At 31.6% G+C, this 21,074-nt stretch overlaps 1 protein-coding gene across 1 annotated transcript; it reads right to left on the bottom strand.

The window, feature by feature from the left end:
• Positions 1 to 18,413: 18,413 nt before the first annotated feature.
• On the bottom strand, positions 18,414 to 20,658 carry LOC131630505 (transcription factor bHLH137-like). Its single transcript, XM_058901285.1, has 8 exons — positions 20,236 to 20,658; positions 19,955 to 20,110; positions 19,753 to 19,818; positions 19,550 to 19,618; positions 19,369 to 19,452; positions 19,069 to 19,272; positions 18,851 to 18,992; positions 18,414 to 18,742 (listed from the first exon to the last, which is right to left on the bottom strand). Exons 1-7 carry the CDS (start codon positions 20,569 to 20,571, stop codon positions 18,897 to 18,899), a joined length of 1,011 nt encoding a protein of 336 aa, XP_058757268.1. The 5' UTR covers positions 20,572 to 20,658; the 3' UTR covers positions 18,414 to 18,742; positions 18,851 to 18,896.
• Between the last annotated feature and the right edge of the window lie 416 nt (positions 20,659 to 21,074).

A 21,074-nucleotide genomic window follows, 5' to 3' on the forward strand; every position in this document is an offset into this window, starting at 1 on the left:
GTCATTTTCCTTTTTAATGTTGCAAAAGTTGTAGCTGCATCTGTATTCCATTGTAACTTATTGAAATGTAATAAATCGGTGAGAGGAGCGGAGAGAGAGGCTAAAAAACCCCTGAGTGTCGTGAGTGAGCGTGGTTCGGCCAGTCTAGGATAGCTTGAATCTTTTCTGGATCTGGGGTTACACCATCACTTGAGATAATATGACCTAGATAATCAACACTAGGTACAACAAAAACACATTTTGATAACTTGGCATAAAATTGGTTAGACAAAAGAAACTCTAAAATCAATTTTAAATGATGTGCATGGTCAGATAGTGTAGAAATATAAATGAGAATATCACCAAAGAAAACTAACACAAACCGGCTCAGATATGGTCGCAGCAAATCGTTTATGGCTGATTGAAAAGAACTAGGAGCATTAGTTAAGCCGAAGGGCATCACCTAAAACTCATAGTGTCCATCAAACATTCTGAACACAGTCTTATGAGTGTCCTCTGATGTCACCCGGATCTGGTGGTAACTGAATCGTAAATCAATCTTAGAAAAAATAGTTGCGGAACCCAATTCATCAAAAAGTTCATCTATTGTGGGTATATGAAAACGGTCACGAACTGTAACAACATTAAGAGCTCTATAATCCACACAAAATCTCCAAGAGCCATCTTTTTTTCTAACCAAAAGCACCGGGGAGGAATATGGGCTGTTACTTGGTGTAATGATCCCCTCAAGGAGCATATATTTGATAATTGTAGTCATTGCGTCTTTTTGAGAGTGGGGGTAACGGTACAGTTTAACATTAATTGGAGGAGTGTTGGGAAGTAAGTGATACGATGGTCGTGGGGGCGGGCTAGGGGTAGGCCTTGGGGTTTTTGAAAAATGGTGGAGTAAGTTTTTATGAGGTTAGAAATTTGGTGAGGTGTTGAGGTTAGTAGTGTTTCAAGGATTATGTTTGGGTTGGCTTGGGACTGAGTGTTGTGGTCATTGGATGGTTGATAAAGAAAAAGGTGGATTGAAGCAACAAAATATGTTTGTAGGAGATGGCAGAAATTATTGAAAGTTGAGGGTGTGATGAGGGTTTTTGTATCACCTGTGATAGTAATCTCATTGTTGTTATAGTTAAATAAAATTTTAGGAATAGAAAATTCAGCAACAAGAGGTCCTAAAGTTCATAGCCATTCCATTCTGAGAACAACATCTGCACCTTCTATTGGTAATAGGTGAAATGGTATGGAGAAAGAAGTATTTTGGAGTTTGATAGGGACTTTTGGGCAAATACTGGAACAGTCCAATTTAGAACCGTTGCCAACCATGACTGAAAAAATTGGAATTGGGTGAGTTGGGAGTTTAAGATGGTGGGCAATGCGTGGCTGTAGTATATTGTGTGTACTTCCTGTGACAATCAAAACTGCAACAGCAAGACCATTTATGGCTGAATTATGAGGGCTTATGTGATTTTACGTACGTTCTAAGATACATCTCCAAATATCAATAAGAGCATTTTTAGGTGTGGGGCGTGTTGGAGGAATTTTTCACTATGGAGCATTGATACATAGTGTATGACTAAACATCTTTGTGAGAGACACACCACTTATCCACCTAAAACCTTAAGGTGATAGGTGAGTGAGTTCTCCCACTTATAAATGTTCAAGTCACCACATATCCAATGTGGGACTATTTTCCCACTTACTCACACTTGCATTATTATTCTAACACTCCCCCTCAAGTGTGAATCTACAATGCTCCCCCACACTTGTTCCGTTGTTGACACCTTGCAACGGGACACCATTTCTTGGAATTTTCAATACAAGTAAGTCGGTCCTTTTCTCATTTCAAAGGCTCATGATATCATTTGTTGGTGGAGTTTTTCACTATAGAGTGTTGATACATAGTGTAGGACTAAACATCTTTGTGAGAGACAAACCATTTATCCACTTAAAACCTTAATGTGATAGGTGAGTGGATTCTCCCACTTATAAATGTTCAAGTCACCACATATCCAATGTGAGATTATTTCTCCACTTATTCACATTTGCATTATTATTCTAAGAGGGCGCACCCCATAGAGTGGGATAAGTATTTCCTTAATATAAGTATATATTATAATTTATAACCCAAAAGAGGAGGATTCACCATACCACCCCCGAATTCAATGAAAAGACCATTATAACTCTACTCAAAATTTTCACCATTTTCACAAATTCACGTTTCAAATAAAAATTTCGAGGGGTACCGGAAATTTGGATAGCATAACAAAAATTATTTGAAAATAGTAAGTAGAATATCATAAATTTCACCTTCATACCGAAAATTGTTAAAATTTAGTAAAATACCGGAAATTTCATAATTTCTGATAAATTTTACTGGGAATTCTGAAATTTTCGATAGTTCAATTTTTTTTTTTGAAAAATTCTTGAAATTTCAAAAGAATTAAATTTTCTAATACATAATGATAAATTTTGAAATTTCCGAAACTTTGTAACGTACTCAAAATTTTCATCATAATACCAAAAAAAATTTTGAAAATGTTTTTTTTAGAAAGGATATTTTTGGTATTTTAAAGTAAAAATTAAAGGATGTCATATAAAATTTTGAAGGAGGCATCTAAATCCAAGAGAGAGGAAATTTCTTTATAGACCCCATCTTTCTTGGTCATCCGCGGTGAAATTCCTAAAATGCCCCTATATTTTGGAAATGCATCTCCGAAGTTAAAAAAAAGAGTGATTTTGGAAATACATTTTCGAAAAAACCACTTCGAAGATGCATTTTCGAAAAAATGCGCGTTTTGCTGTTTAAACAAAACAACCTCCCCCCATTTCCATTTTACCCTAAACTTCAAATTTTCCAAATTTCTCAAGCATTTGCAGAAGCACACTACAAAGGCTACTTCAAAACAACATCCTATTGCTCTCCAACATTCAAAGACCACTTCTAAAGCACCTCCAACAACACCTCAAATCTGTAAGTTTTCAAAACTTAAAATTTAGGATTGAAATTGGTATTAGGGTGTTAAAAATTAGTATAATGTATTACATTGAAGTTATTATATGTCGATGGATATAGTTAGATAGGAAATTTTTCATTTTGGAGCATTTAGGGCAAGGTGTGGAGGTTCTGCAAAAATGGAGTTCGCAGGGGATTTCGGAAGTGCATTTCTGAAAACACCTCCTTGACCAATTTCGGAAATGTAATTCCGAAATTAACCCAGAAATGTTTTTTCTATTTATAATTTTTTTGATTGTATCGCATTTTAATGGATTTTAATTTTTCAGGAAAATGACAGGCAACCCGCACGACTTAGAGAGGGCAGGGAGACCCAGACAGCGTCGGCTAGACGCGAGCGAGCGGCACAGTTGGCATCAACCCAGGGACGGGGTAGAGCATGAATACCCGTCCAAATGGATGAGCCTGGTTCCTCATCTGGATCGAGGAGTCGGCTGGTTCGGGTGTCTTCTTCCTATGAGGAGGTACGGGAGGATGAGGAGGAGGTGATACTTGATGTTGACCCTCCGCACGGGGAGGAGGAGGAGCAGGGCTACCCGGGAGGGCCTAGGGACATTTCCTTTCTTATTTACTACCACGACCATGTCGCTCGGCGGGTCTGAGAGGGACATATATTTTTTTAATTACACTTTATAATTTAACCGTTTTTTATTTAGGATTTTCTTAATTACACTTTATAATTTAACTGTTTTTTAACTAACAATCTTTTTTTTATTTTGTTTTTGTGGTAACAGGATAGGCCGACGATAAAATCCTTGAACCACGCGCAAAATATTTTTGCTGTTTAAACCAGATGACCAGTGGTTTAATGATGTGGTATCTGGTTCCGGGATCGGCGGGTTGTGCATGACTGAATATATCACTATCAGCCACGGCATGCAGGGGGCTTTCATGGAGCGATGGCATAAGGAGACGTCTTCTTTCCACTTTCCTGTTGGGGAGATGACGATCACCTTGCACGATGTTCAGTGTCTGCTCCACCTGGCGATCAGAGGGAGGCTGCTGCACCATTCCCAAATACAGAGGGTCAAGGCTATTGAGTGGATGGTCGACTATTTGGGTATGGACCCAAACATGCATGCTTTTGAGTGTCGGATGACGAATGGGGCCCATATCCGGTTCTCCAGCTTGAGAGATCTGTATGAGAACCACTTTGTGGCGGCAGCAGAGTCCGAGCAGGAGGGTGACGAGCTTTTTACAGAGTATCACAATGCCTGCGCTCTGAGGTGCTGGTTCATGTTCTTGGTAGGCACTTCGCTCTTTGTGGACAAGAGCGCAACCTACGTTGACATGACATATCTCTGCTACTTTATTGACCTGAGTACCATTAACCAGTGGAACTGGGGGTTAGCTATTCTGGTATACCTATACCAGAAGCTGAATGAAGCCTCCAACTGGAGGACCATGCAGTTGACTAGATCTTGCACACTCCTGACGGTACATTTCCTTTTAATTATTTCACATTTATTTATGGTTTGTTTTTATTTTTAACATATTATCGTATTTGTGTTTCAGGGTTGGATCATCTCCTACTTCCCCCGCATCCACGGCTTCGCCATTGATCCTGCGTACGATGACACAATGCCCAGGGCTACCCGATACGTTCTCCAAAGGGGGAACAACGCAGTCGGACCATATCGCGGGTACCTGGACCACACTGCTCACGATGATATTCGTTGGACGCCATTCACCGACTACATTGTTGTTGTCCCATTTGATCGCATCGCTTTATACTCTAGATGATTGGCATGCGGGGCCAACACCATGGTGAGGTATCTGCCGGAGCGGTGCATGAGGCAGTTTGCACGTGTGCAGATGATACCGAGGTCACCGTTTGAGGCTGCTCCAGACATAGTTACCCGAGTGGACCTACTGCTATATTTGAGAACTGGGCACATCATTTGGTCCCGGAGGAGTATCGGCGTATGGAGGCCACCCATGAATGGCACTGTGCAAAGGGGTACGTGACATGGTTCTATCGGGTGTCACATCCTCTAATGACATCCGACGCTCCCAGAGCTCTTAGGCTAGCATATGAGGAGATCTTGGAGAACTGGCAGGCTGAGGATGACCATGCAACTGATCTCCTACCGATATGCCAACGGATAGAGATGCTTGGGCGGGATGCATTGGACCGAGGTATCATCGCGCATGGCGGTCCAGAGGCGGTTTCCATCGTGGAGAGGATGGTCGGTGACGCGAGCGGTGCGACGACATATACCAGGCATATGAGGTCCTATGGAGTTAGGGTTAGGCATACTCAGTAGTTGTTGCCTATTTATTTTTTAGTCTTGACTTTTTTGTATTCGGGTTGTATTATTTTGACATTTTCGTACACTGTTTATATATATATATATATATATATATATATATATATATATATATATATATATATATAATATTAGTATTTTATTCCAATTTGCGTGTTATATTTAGTTTATATCAAGCACTTTTACATTAAGCATGGTTGTTTAATATAGAATACGGGACTAAACATTGTTTAGAAAACAAAAAAAATAGGTTTTTGTATATTTCGGAGATGCATTTCCGAAACACCAAAAAAATGTGAAATTGGTGTTTTCGGAGATGCATCTCCGGAAACACCCCCAATTGATGTTTTCGGAGATGCATCTCCGGAAACACCCACAATTGATGTTTTCGGAGATACATCTCTGAATTCTGAGAAAATTTTTAAAAAAAAAAACTTCAGAAATATATCTCCGAAGCAGGGGTATTTTTGAATTTTCGCTGGAGATTCTTTCCATAGAGGGATCTACAAAGAAATTTCCAAGAGATCTCATCTCAGGCCCAAAAAATTATTTTAAGCCCACTAATGTTCTAACAGATAAGGGGTCTATAGTCCATACTATCAACAATCTATTAGTAATCTCCTCACCTAAGTCTTCAACCTCTCAGTTTTACAAATTTTTAAATTGATACTTGCAAATTACAAATATTTTTGGTATTAAAAGAAAAACTAACAATGGCCAAATGCAAAACATATTTACATTTTTTTTACAATTGCATTTTATAAATATTATTTTGAATTTGGACAACAACAAAATTCAAAAGTTGTTAGTTCATCTAAATTCTTTTTTTTTTAAATTAAAATATCTAATTAGATTTTGGTTAAATAGTACTTCTAATTTCTGTCATGTGGATTCCAATTTTTAATTCCAAATGTGGACAATTAAATAGATTCTTAATATTTTCTAATTTCTAAAGTTGTTAGTTCATCCCATTTTTAATTCCAAATTTCTAAATTCAAAAGTTGTTAGTTCATCCAATTTTTCATTCCAATTTCTAAATTCCATTTTTTATGATTCTAAATATTTTCCAGTTATTCTCTTATACTATTTTCGTGGTTAATGTACAGTTAATTTGAATAACTTAATTTTGATATAATGATTATGTAAATTAATGCATTACAATTATGTGCGATTTTAAGATATAATATTACTAAAGGTAATTATTTTTTAATATTGTAAGCAATTTTTTTTAATATTTAACCGTTATAATAAAGGGTAGTGTAATTTTTTTTTTATATATTATTATAAACTTTATACGATTGTAAGATAATTTGAGGTTTGATATATATATATATATATATATATATATATATATATATATATATATATATATATATATATATATATATATATATATATATTATACACGGAAGAACTAAGAGTTATTCAACCATTTTACACGATAGAACGGGTAAAACAATCCGACAAAAATTCAACAAAGAAATTACCGACCAATTGAGTTAAGAAAGAAAATCCAACGGATCTTTAGAAAACTCGTAAAAACTATAATTAGAATTAGTAATTTTTCCAAAAAAACTATCACCTTCAAACTAAAATTTTTACATTCCATATCGTATTATAAACATTTCATCCGTCTTTCCGAAAACAAATTCCTTTCTGGATTAACCTAATTGATACTAATTTCTTCTATATATATTTTATATATAGTTGTTTGATTGATAATTTTTTTATTTTGTTTAATCAATAGCTATTTTTTTAATGTAAAAAATATTATATTTTAAATTGTCATTGAAATATATTTTAAGAACTATAGTAATTGTTAATGTATTTTTTCAAATTAAAAGTTCGGAGATAAATATTTTATATCAAAATATCTTTTTTTTTACTCAAACATTTATTTAAATTTTGTATTTTTGACTCAAATTATTCTCTAATATATTTTAACTTAATAATTTTTTTCATAATTATATCTTGGGTGTGAAACATTTATTTGCATATTAATTATATGAAAATTAAATATGACTAAAATATAATTTAATATTATTTTCTTCCTTTGGATAGATTTGTGTGAAAAAAACAGTGAAGAGTGAGAGCATGAGCTAAGGAATTAGAATAAAAATAAACTTAGTACCACTTGACCTACGAGCTTGTGAACAAGTTTTTGTTGTTGGATTGTTGTTCATACATACAAACTATATTATTATAATAATAGTTTCTTATACCACTTGACCCTCAAATATTATTATTTTTAAAGAAAATGTGGCTGGTGGTGGTTAATAGAAATAAAGCAGGGACAAGGATTGTTGAAGAAGAAGAAAAAAATAAAAAAATAAAACACATTGTTGGGACATGCCATGTCCAAGGTGCAATGAGTTATGGGTACCTTAGTATTAAATCAATGTCACCTTCTATCATCTTCAAACCTTCTTCCTCAAGACAAAAGGGACAAGGGCTATTCAATGACCTAACCTAAGGGGCCATGCCATGAGGCCAAGTTTGCTCTTCCCTTGCCTTGTGGGACACTTTTGTGGGCCTCTAACCCTACATTGGGTCTTCCACCGTTCCCAACCCCTCTCACACTCACATCAACAACCTTGGTCCCTCTCCCTTCTAATTAAGACTATCTTCCCTCTATAAGGACTCATGAGGATAATGGGCAAGTTGTCAACTCTTCTTCCCTACCATTGAGTTCTCCATAAACGCGTGAGAAGAAATCATAAATACTACTCAAAATTCACACTGACGCTTCTAAAGTATTAGGTTAAAATTCAAGTAAAAGAATGTTGTTAGAATTAATTTATTTCTACAAAATTAATTTTTAGGTGGAGATTGATATCACAACTATATGCTTAGATTATATATTGTCTGATATGAGAATTTTAACACAATCTCTCACGCTTAGAACTGAACATCTGAAACGTAGAAGTAAATAGTGGGTGACCCAATAATAGTAATTAATTCGACGGATCCTAAATCATATTCGAATCATGCTAAGAAAGTGAGGATGAACCTAATTCATTCCTAAAAAAACTAATTTTTGAAGTAAAATTTAGCACAACTTAAATCAGATGTTCATATATTGTTTGATATAAAACTATAGTCCGACAATTTATGAATGATTGATGTCCTCTACATCACCCTTTTTGTGATTTTCAATTAGAAATGAAACTAATGCACCAAAGCACAATTATGTTTTAATCACTGTTTTTTATTGGTTGGGAAAGAGTTGTGGTGTCACTATCACAACTTGAGCAAAGCAATATGTAAAGTGATCGATATAAACCGTACCCGACAAAACCATATGTACCCCGACAATTAAGCTAATTAAAACTAGGATTAAGGTTGGATCAACGTTTTCCAATTAAGTTTTATTATTTGAGAGGATACAAAACAAAACACCAATATCATACTTATGATTGCAGAAAAAGATATTAATCACACTACTAATCTCATGATTAGCTTCTGTTTAAAAAATAACTCATGATTAGCTAGGGTCTACTAAGATTTGTTCATGCAGGATAAGCCAATGTACTTATTCTTGACTCACCGTAAGCAGATGCTAAACAACTTATACACATATTATGATAAACAATTTAATTAAATTCTTTTTAAAATTTCAATTAAACAACTATTATATTTATAAGTTAGTATGAAATGATCACTGAAATGAAAGAAAAAACACTTCATATACTAATCATTATTTAAATTCGTTTTGCGAATATAATTAAATATCATATAAATAGTATATTATAATTTAAATTATTTTTGCAAATATAATTAAATAATTGTATAAATAGTATATTGTTATAAACTAAATTAAAACTATATAGAGATCAAAGAGTGGTAGAGAAGAAAGAGAGCAATATTATCTTATCTTATTTCAAGTGTGCTTTATTACATTGCAATATGGGTCTCTATTTATAGGACTCAAAGGAGATAGAAAATCACACATATTAAGTATGGAATAGGAAGATGAAAAACTAGGAGATGGATGGACATCCAATAAATATTCATAATATATATCATAATTTAAATAAATTTTCCATTTTAGTTGACAAAGATGATTAAAAATTTAATGTTGTTGTAATTTGGGTTAAATTCCAAAATTTTGCGGTTCATAAGCAATTAGTAGATTTAATTATAAATCTTTAGAAAAAACTTGGTTGTTTCTCCAAACCTTGCATGAAAGTAACTCTCCTCTTTTAACATCCTTTAATAACATGATTTGAGAAGAATCAAATGATTTAAGCGATGATGATCTTCTCAACAATAATCGTTGTGTGTTAATATCAACGACAGAGGGTGTATTTGCAAACATTTGAGCGATCAAGTGAATGAAGATTGTGAGTGTGTAGTTTAAAGTTTTAAAATAATTACTATTTGAGTCTGAGTCATTCATTAAACTATATAGTAGGCTTATAAGGTTTAGAGACCCTAAAATTCCTTTAGAGACAAGTGTCTAAGAGAATTATGGAAGTCTGTCTATTTGACAATCACCAGGATCCTTTCAGTCATGATTGAGTGCATATTTAGGATATATTCTGGTTTATTCTGCTTGGTGAGACTCATGTGATATTGTCTCTATGGATTCGGCTTTGTTTTATTCCAAAATAAATCCTCCAAAGTCTTAGTTGTCCTGGTCATCTAATGGCTCGTATATGACCTCACAACAACATTGTGGCAATCGCCAGGTATCGAAGAGGCGACCTTCTCTTGGGTGAAAATGTTAGTGATTTCAAATTTGGTTGAAGAAACAATGACGTTTTCTCAGAGAGACAAAATTTCCTTTAAAGATGGTGTTTCATCATCGTATTGATTTGTTACAGGCCTTTTGAAATCTCAATCTCCCAGTTGTTGGATCTATATACTTTTTGATATTATTTGGTTTATTAATATCGTGTTTTAAAAGTAAATTCTTTCTTTGTTACTCTCTTTTCGTTTCTCTATTCTTCATCGTCCAAATCCCTTAGATTTCTAACTTCTTAGTTTCTCCATGGAAGCATTGTTGCAAAATGATCTTGTTACTTCTCTAACACAACTCAATCAAAGAGAAAACTCATGCTCATTCCTTCTCATTTTCAGTGAGTTCGTCGTTGCTATCAAATGATTTACTTTTATTTTAGTTCCTTTTGAGCCACTCTAGTGTTGTATCTAGACTAAGCATTTGTTGGTTCCTTCTGCGTGTATGGGTAGTGGGGCCACCTATATGGTGGGAGACATTATCCTAAATATTTCCCCTTCACATATGAGAGATAATAATGTTGAATTATATGTTGTTTATGAATTATCCATTCATTTGATTCTTTAAATTAAAAATAATAGAAGGAAAATATATGTTTTTTTACGCTTTCATAGGGAGTGAGGGGGAGGATAAACACAAACTCACTCTTTCTCTTTGTGTGAACATGTATATGAAGGTTATGACGATTAAATACCCACGTGATGGGAGCATTTTAGATCCAAAGATGGATGTTCGTCGTCTTTATGTAAGTTCATATTACTAGCTATGTGCCTTCTTTTTACTCGAAACTCGCAAGTCTGTTTTCCTACCATCCTTTCATGGAAACGCGAAGCCACATGGGTTGGACCATGGACACTCCTTCTTATTCTTTCATTCTCAATGTAAAACGTGGTATTTTGGGAAATGAGATTATGTCTACTCGTCAAGGCTTTTGAGAGGAAAGTTCTATATCACCTATCACATGAGACTTTGTGGTGGAGGGACCTCATAATGTTGTGTGAAAAAGCTGATGGTATCATGGATAATATAATAGTAAAATTAGGTGATGGCAAAGTGGCACTATTTTGGAATTCATGATGGCTGGGCAAAGACAGGTTGGCAGAGCTTTTCCCAAAATTATATCAGGAAATTTGGTCAAAATAGGAGCTTGTATTCAGTATGGGGGCCTGGTGTGGAGTTAATTGGATTTGGAAAATCATTTGTGCGGAAGAAGTCTTGGGTTTGGAGGCATCAAAAGAGTGCGACAAGTTGAAATCTTTGTTACATGGCATTCATCCGGACGTAAATTCTACAGATGCAATTGTTTTGCCTTATGACAAGTATAAATGTTTCACGGTTACGTCTTGCTATGATTTGCCGATGCAGGTTCAAGTAGCTGTTGCTATGGAATAAGAGAGGAGCCAGGGAATCCGAATCAATTTTGGGGCAGTAGTACTTTCGAAATTAAAGATCTTCGGGTGGAGGCTTTTGCAGGACAGATTGCCGACAAGAAAGTAATTTTTCCGAAGAGGTATTGTTACACAGATCTAAGATGTTCTATGTGTGTTGTGTCAATTAGAGGTGGAGGATATATTTCACATGGTACTGCACTGTACTAAAATGCATAGGCTATGGAGAAGAATTTATATATGGTTGGAAATAGATATGCCTCTAGTAGAAGAATGCAGTAGTCATCTCATGTTATTTGTAATTGTTTTTTCGGGGAAGATGTCAAGTATAAGGGCGGGCACTATATGGTTAACTATTTGTTGGTGCATTTGGAAGCAAAGAAATGATATAATCTTTAATGGTGTCGAATTCGATCTAGAGGAACTATTCTATAGGATTTTGTGGCATTCTTGGTGGTGGCTTGCAATAGTAGCTCATGATAGAATAACTTGTAATTTTTATGAGTGGTTTAAAAATCCTCATTTGTGTAGCTGAGCTTGCTGGTTTTTCAGAAGTTTTTTCCTGTTTTCTCTTGTAAGGGTTAGAGTATCCCTAGTACTCTTTTAAATTCTAATACAATAGTTGCTTATAAAAAAATAAAAATAAATTGTTGGGCATAAATCTGGGCTTTCCATATTTAGCATGACTATTTGCAAATATTGACGTGTATTGACTTATTCAACATTTTTTCTTTAATTTGGGAAGCCGCCAAACCCAACGGACCCATAGTCCATATTTTGTTTAAAATCACTGTCCTTTGTCTACCTAGCTAGTATTACACTTTTAAAACTGCTATTTTTTTTTTACCTTCGAGAACACTTTGAAACACGGTGGAAGGTCGAATCTGGCATAGTTTGTTTTCATCTTTGGCGCATTCCACATCATAGGTATTGTTTAAGTAAATAGTGTTTCTAGTGTGTATGCTCACTTTCCTTTTCTAGTTTCACTATAATATGGTCCTCCCCAATTATGGATTATATTTTCGAGAACGATGTTCTTTTGTCCCACGTAGATCCCTTGTTTGATGAGGTCTCTAGAACCGAACTCTAATGGGACCGCTTTTTACTTGTACTTTGACGTCATTCACTATTTTAGTATGGTTATGCTCATTATGTCCCTATAACAATATTTTTCCCGAAGGTCTATCTTTTTTCAAGCATATATCCTCATTCTCCTCCCTTGATTGGGGATGCATGGTTAATGGCAATTTGGAAATAATATCAGATTGTTACAAGTAATATGGTTGTGAATACCACTAAGTATTAAACATGATGACTACAATTAAAATTGAATTTATAATTGAACAAGTTAAACAAATGGTTTCTTAGTTGGTTTGAATAATGATAAAAAAAATTAGGGTTTGTAAAAATATTGATATGTAAGGGATGATTCTGACTTAAGTTTCCCCTTGTACTCCTTGTTAACCTTTCTAATTAAAGTTATTATGCTATGTGATTACTCTTTGACATAAGTTTAGCATTTATACTAGAGTTTTCGTTTGCGCGAGCCGTGATTTAACATAAACATGTCACGATTCTTCATTAATACTACATGATATGGATGAGTTGAAGCTAAAATGCATCGTAAATACACAAATCACGTCAAAAGTTTTCTTGAATACTACATATTCATTTGTAGCTTGAAATGGTGCCATGATTGTGCAAAATGCCTCGCGATTTTTTTCAAAATGTTACTTCTTCTTTTTCAACTTAAATTTGTACAATAATTCTCCTAACCATAGAGCAATTTGACAGAATTTCCAGTTCTTTTTCTTTTCTTCATGTCCTTGTGTGTAATTCTCGCCCTGTTTCTCGTCATCATAATGTTTTCCATGTAAAAATTGTAGATTGTCTGATTAGAGTAATTTTGTAAAGTTGTTTGATTAGAGTGAGTTTGGGGTGAAATATGATCTTTCACATATTCTTAATCATGTTATAACTTGCAATGATTCATGTAGATTTTGTTAATCATAAATTTAGTTAAGATACTAAATAATATGCTAAGAAAAAAATAGTATGACAAGGTGTTATCAATGGTTCTCCAACTCGACTCGCATATCTTAAGTGGGATCACGATCTCCAAAACATAGTAAGATAGAAAGAATTTTCACATGTCAACGAGTGAGGGAGGTATGAAGATCCCATACAACACGAGATAGTTTCTTAACCCAAATTATCCAGTAGGACCTGGAAGATTTAAACGTTGATGAACTCATCAAATACGGTCATTGGGTGCTCATCTCGACGGTGGGGTTGTATTATCGAATAATTTGACGATCATGTCAGTAGATAAGGTAAGTGTTAGGTTTATGGTTTTAGGATAGGTCATACCCGAGTATGGACCATAGTTGGACCTTATAGTAAGGTTTTAGAGTTTAGAAACTCTAAAATCTTCTTCAGGGAAAAATGTCTTACAATACAAATGTCAGAGAATTTTGCATGTCTTACTATCTGACGATCTTCAAGGTCCTTTCGATCCTGATTGTATGCATCTATAAGGTATACATATATTCTGATTTGTCATATTAAACGAGACTTGGGTGATTCTATATCACGTGAATTAGGCTTTGGCCCGTTCTGAAACTTAACACATCTCAAACATGTAGATAAAATATGTTCAACAGATAATAAATTTAATAAAGTGTTTTAAGTCACTAATTCATCCACCCAACACCATTAACCACAAATTTAAAGTTTCCTAGCAGCTACTTCCAGTGCTCATATATATATATATATATATATATATGTATATATATATATATATATATATGTATATATATATATATATATATATATATGTATATATATATATATATGTATATATATATATATATATATATATATGTATACATATATATGTATATACATATATATGTATATATATATATATATATATATATATATATATGTATATGTATACATATATATGTATATATACATATATATGTATACATATATATGTATACATACATATATATGTATATACATATATGTATATATATATACATATATATGTATATACATATATATGTATATATATATATATATGTATATATATGCATCTATATATATATATATATGTATATATATATATATATATATATATATATATATATGTATATATATATATATATATATGTATATATATATATATATATATATATATATATATATATATATATATATATATATATATATATATATATATATATATATATATATATATACATATATATATACATATACATATATACGTATACATATATACGTATACATATATACGTATACATATATATATATATATACATATGTACGTATACATATATATGTATATATATACATATATATATATATATATATATATATATATATATATATATACATATATATATATATATATATATGTATATATATATATATATGTATATATATATATATATATGTATATATATATATATATATGTATATATATATATATATATATATATATATATATATATATATATATATATATATATATATATATATGTATGTGTGTGTGTGAGATTTTTAGACAATCTTATTTCAATAATAAAACAATTTCACTTTATACTATATATCCAAACCTAACATGTGGTTTTTTTAAAACCAAAATAGAGGTAATGATCTCTTCTCAGCTCAATTAAACATCTCCTCTCCCATATGTGTCCAATTAAATAAGTTTTGTATACATATGAATCACAGAGACAACACCAGTACTGTCTTACATGTCAGTTAAGGGAAGATGACCCTACCTTTGTTTGAGCAAAATATAAAAAACAATGGGGACCCCTAAATTGCATATGGATGTGTTGTTGAGCAACAAATATGCACACCATTTACTTCTTTTGGTACTAACAACTCTATATATTGCTAAACAATTGGCACCACCTTGTCTTTTCAAACTCGTTTAGTTTGGACTTGTGTTTCAATTCTCATATTTCTTTTTTAATTAATTCAATTTTCATATCTCACATAATTAAATATAAAAGACATGCATCAATTATTGGGCTTAAGAACAATTTGTTATTTTCTAATGTCCAATTCCAGCATTGATGGCATGGGTCAAGATATGACAATATTAATAATGAACTAATCACTCAACTTTGCTTAGATATTTTGCAAAGTCACAAGGATGAACAGGTAGTAGTAGGTTCTAGAGAAGACTTAGCTAAAGGGGAGATGATTTGACATGGTTGAATAAACATTAAGATAAGTTTTTATTGTTTTTTTTCTTTCTAATACCATGTTGATGATATAGTAGTATCTCTATAGACTCACTAGGGAAAGGACCCATAGTAAAATGGTGGTGGTATGATTGAAGAAGACAATGCAACATAAGGGTCGACACTCAAAACAGGAGGAGAGCCAATTCCACATGTATTGTCTATTATGTAGTTTTATATTGCACTTACGGATGTTGTAATTGTAGTAACTGCGACATACATTATGGTCGTCGTAGTAAATTTTAATTAAAAGATGTTTGAAATATACCTTTAAAAAAATACTTGATATTAAAAATTTTCATTATATAAAATAGTAAATTGAATTGTTTGATTCAAAAGTTTTAATTTTAATGAAAAAAATTGAAGAAACAAGCAAAATTGTTTGATAATGAAAGCCAAATGCGTTGTTTTAATTTATACAATAACTATGGTGATCTGATGTGATTGTGACAAAATTAATAATATTGTGGCCGTAATTATGATTATTGTAATTTAAATTGATGGTCAAACCATAATTTTAAATTGTGGTGACACTTGCATATGCAATAACAGTAAAACTGTTAAGTGCATTGTGCCAATTGCAATGTGATCCTTTAAGAGTGTTTGAATAGTTGAAAGAAGATTAAAGTTATAATTTTTCATTACAGATGTGAAATTCTGAACTTTTAATTTTTAATAAAAAATTGATAAACACGAGCAAAATTGTCTTCCAGTTTCGTGTGTATTAATATATGTGTTCGATTAAAATTCTACTATAATTGCAATTTGATGCAGTTGTTAAGACTATCATATCTATAATATTTCGATCATATAACCACAATTTAAATTTAAAATCATACTCTATATCTCATATATATATATATATATATATATATATATATATATATATATATATATATATATATATATATATATATATATATATATATATATATATATATATATATATATATATATATATATATATATATATATGTATATGTATAGGGCATATCATATGAGAATGACTTTTTTATATGAGAATGAATCTAAACCATTTATTTTAAAATTTAATGGTTCAGATTCATTCTCATATTGTCATATAAATTACTCATTCTCATAGTATACGTCACACACACACACACACACACATATATATATATATATATATATATATATATATATATATATATATATATATATGAGTGTGTGAGAGATACGGTTTATTTTTATCATATGTTTTACAATAACAATGAATAATGAAATTAAAAATTAAAAGTAAAATAGCGAACAATAAATACAAATGGGTTAAAATTTAAGTATTACAAATTTTAAATATATATTATAAAATACTGCGTTGTATAACAAGACTCATGAACCGTAGTCCTTATCCTCTTGTGTAAAACATATTTACTTATCATCATAAATAGAGAAACCAAAGAATTGAAGAGGTAGATAGCTAGAATGAGTGGCAAGTATTGTTTTAAAATAAATAGGACCCATATAGCTGAAAAAAGAAAAGGGAAGCTGATTTAGTCATTGTCATATTTTATTTTTGCTTTCAGCTTTGATAATATTATTCTTAATTTGTTGATATGGATAGACACTTGTTCATGTCACACCCAATTCAATTCTAAGTAACCAAAACAAACTTCTCTTTGTTCACACAAGCATCCCCAAATCCATTATAATTCAATGAATGTTTCATTTTGCCAAAATTTGAAATAGTAGCATGTAAAGAATTGGAATTTTTTCATATGATGGAAGATTAATTAATTCTACACACCTTGGAAGGAATTGTTGTGTTTTCTTAGCACATGCAATCTCAAGAAATAGATGATTTTGCATTTAGAATGTTGATAATCTTTTGATTAATATCGAACAATTACGATTATATAAAAGACATTTTAGATCAGGTGAAATAGATATTTAACATGAGATTATCTTTTGAGATAAGGAGTGAAAAGTAATTTTTCACCTCGGTTAGTCGACTGATGTGAAAACTGATTGATTTTGATAAGAAATTTACAAATATTCCTAATGTGTAAAATGCAGAAAATCTTGAATGTAGGCAAGCAAGATCTCTAAAAATGACATAACATCCTTGTCTGTTGAAACAAAAACTGTCATGTCAATTTCTATATTTTGTATTCATCATTTAAGTGAAAGTGAATTGACATAGTTTTTTTTTTCAAAATAAAAACACTAAATTGACTTGTGTATTTCAAAGGCCTACATATGCTAGTAATTTTCCAATATACACAAACACAATTCCATCACTGAAAATAACTACTAAAATTAAAATAACCTTGTATTTTTGTAAACACAGTTGAACTGAACCCATAAATAATAATAAAAAATACATTATTATTATTATTATTATTATTATAAATTATACAACAGTAACCATATACTACATTCCTTTTTTATTATAAGTCATTTTGAACTTTTGACATATATTAAGAAAAATAATTATGGTTGATGACATGTGAAAGATAAATTTACATAATTGAAAAGAGATAGAATAATAAATATTTAATGATATAATAAAAAGAATATGATTAATTATTCATTGAAATTGTAAAATCAGTAGTCCAAATTTTTGTCCAAAACTACGTATAATAAAAAACAAAGTACCAATATAAAATGCCAAAACTAGAAGAATCTGTATAGACATATACTGATATACATAAATCTAGCTAGGCTTAGACCAACAACAACTGCATGGCCAATAATGTATTCAACCCCTCATTTCTCAATAATGATAAAAATTTATTAACTGTACCAACAGAATAACTGCCACCACAAGAATCACTAGCTCAATAATTTACATTGACACAAAATAATTTCACTGTATGTGATGTCTACTTAGGATCAATACTAGTCTCTAGGAATTTGTGCAACATAAGAGTCAAAAATAACTGGAACAGAACACAAATCTAGAAAAGATATGGTCTTTTATTTGGTCTGCTACATTTTCTGTCATTTTCTTGTTCTTCATCCATTCATTTTCATACCCTTTAATGTACACATATTCATATTCTTTCAAGAATTTCCTTACCTAATGTAAATGCTACATCCTGCAAAAAAAAAAAATTATAGTCTTATTTAGAAACCAAGCATTATTAAATTAAATTTATATAGTATATAATAAGATAAGACATAGGAGACATGATTTGAGAGCTTACAAACATGTTGGTAGAATTGTAGAACATGCCATGCACCTCTATGAATTTAAATTAATGAAAACGAACATAAGTTGTTGTTGAATCCATGTGAATTAAGAAACTTTTGTCGTTGATCTTCTACCTCCCAAAAATGGCTACCATCCTGAAAATGAAGATTTTTGTCAGTAAAAAAAACAAGAATCAAAAGCCATTTTTTAAGACCAGTTATATTTGTTTACCTCAGAAACAACATTTGATCTCTGTCCTTGAAGAAAAACTGAAGCTGAAGTATCCAAAAGGTGGTTGTAGTCAGTAGTAGTTTGGAAAATGTTGGTTGGAGTATTCATGGTGGTTGTATCAGCATAAGCTGTGCCTTGTTTGGGACTGTTGCAATGTGACACTGATGATGATAGTGGTGATGGTGATGCTAAGTTATTTAGTTTCTGATATAATTCAAAATATAACAAAGTTAGTTACTTTCATTATTAATTATTATACATTATAATACTAAATGTAAATTAATTAATTTTGTTCCTCACCTCTGGTCTAACCATGAAAGTCTCTAGGTCTGTTGCCATCTCATAGAACATTGGATTCACAGAAGTAAGTTTCATTGATAAAAACTGCAACAAAAAAAAAAACACAGAAACATCAACAACTATATATAACTAGTTTATATAGATATAATATAAGAAATTAGGTTGAGGTTAATAGTGTTACCTCTACTTGATTTTGTAAAGACTGAACATAATTGATTATTTCATCTAACATAAGTGCTTTTCCAGTGACCTAGTTAGAAAAAATAAAGGAGAAAAATGTCAATTAATAATTATATTTTAAAGAAATTATATGTTAATTATTAAAGTTTTGAATTAAATTGTATGGGCCTATATATGCTGTCATGAAGGTTTTACTTGACCTACCTTATCACAGCCTGGCACAAGTTGTTGCAACTTCTTCATCCTTTCACTTATTTTCTCTCTTCTTACCTGAATTAATCCAATCCAATTTAGAATGATACATGAAGATAAATAAAGGGGCATTTTTGGAATTTTAAAAATATTATTCAAGTGGGGTATCTTTACATAAAAGAAGAGAGTAGTCAGAGTCAGTGTAGTAGTGTACCCTTTCAGCAAGGCTGTGGCTATCAGTGGCCTGACCTCTTCTTGCTCTGACGTGGATGTAACCAGTTGGAGGCTCATCCAAACATTTTCTCTCAGCTTTTTTCTCTTCTTCTTTGTGTTTCTTCTGTTTTTTGTTTCTTCCTTCTGCTGTAATTTCCTGCAAAATGAGAGAAATTTTATTTCATATTTTTTAGTAGTAATGATTAAACCATGACTAGTTCAAAAAATGCTAAAAAAAATATTTAGGATAAAACATGAAATATTATTATTTTTTATTATTACATGAGATTTAGGGTTATTTGAGGAAGGTCCATTGTTTCTGGTTCTTCTTTTCTTCTCCATAGGATTAATTTTCTGAGTAACCTGCTCGTCGCCGGTTTCGAGCTTGTCCAATACCATGGAGGACTGAGGACTAAGATTTTTGGTGAGAGAAGAAGGTTCATTGTCAGTGATGGTTGTAACTTTGGAGCTTTGATGATCAACACAGTTAATAATATCTTGATGAAGAGGATGAAACTGTGGATGAGGAATAGGAGAGGTAGTGTTTATGTTGAACATGAATGGTGAGTGTGAGTGATCAACAAGGAAAGGATTGTATTGATATGAAAAAGCTGCCATTAGAGAATTGAAAATGTGTAGTAAAGTTGTTTTGAAGAAAGAGAGACAGTAGTAGTAGTGAGATAGTGATTACTCAAATGGAAAGTTTGGTGTGTGACAAAAAGGTATTTGGTGTATATATAGAATATGGAAGGGCACATAATAATAAAAAAAAATGATGAAATAGTATTTTGGTAGTAAATCAGTAACTTGTTTGTTGTTTTCCCATGCAATGCAAAATAGAGGCAGTACATTTGACTGGTCTAACATAAATAAAAGGTTTATGGAGTAGTTTCTTTGGTGGCTCATTATTTGCCTTAATAATAATAAAAGTAAAATAAATTATTAGGTTCATTATTTATACCAACTCTATGAGATATTAATACCTTGATTTTTTTATAATTCATTTTTTTTCAAGTTTAAAATTGTAATTTTTTTCTAAAGTGTAATTTTTTTCTAAAAAAAAATCTTTTATAGGTTTATTTTTGTAACATGAGTCTTATATAGGGGTATTCAAATAAAAC

The sequence above is a fragment of the Vicia villosa genome, unplaced genomic scaffold, assembly GCF_029867415.1.
Source record: "Vicia villosa cultivar HV-30 ecotype Madison, WI unplaced genomic scaffold, Vvil1.0 ctg.000685F_1_1, whole genome shotgun sequence".
Taxonomy (NCBI): Eukaryota; Viridiplantae; Streptophyta; class Magnoliopsida; order Fabales; family Fabaceae; genus Vicia; species Vicia villosa.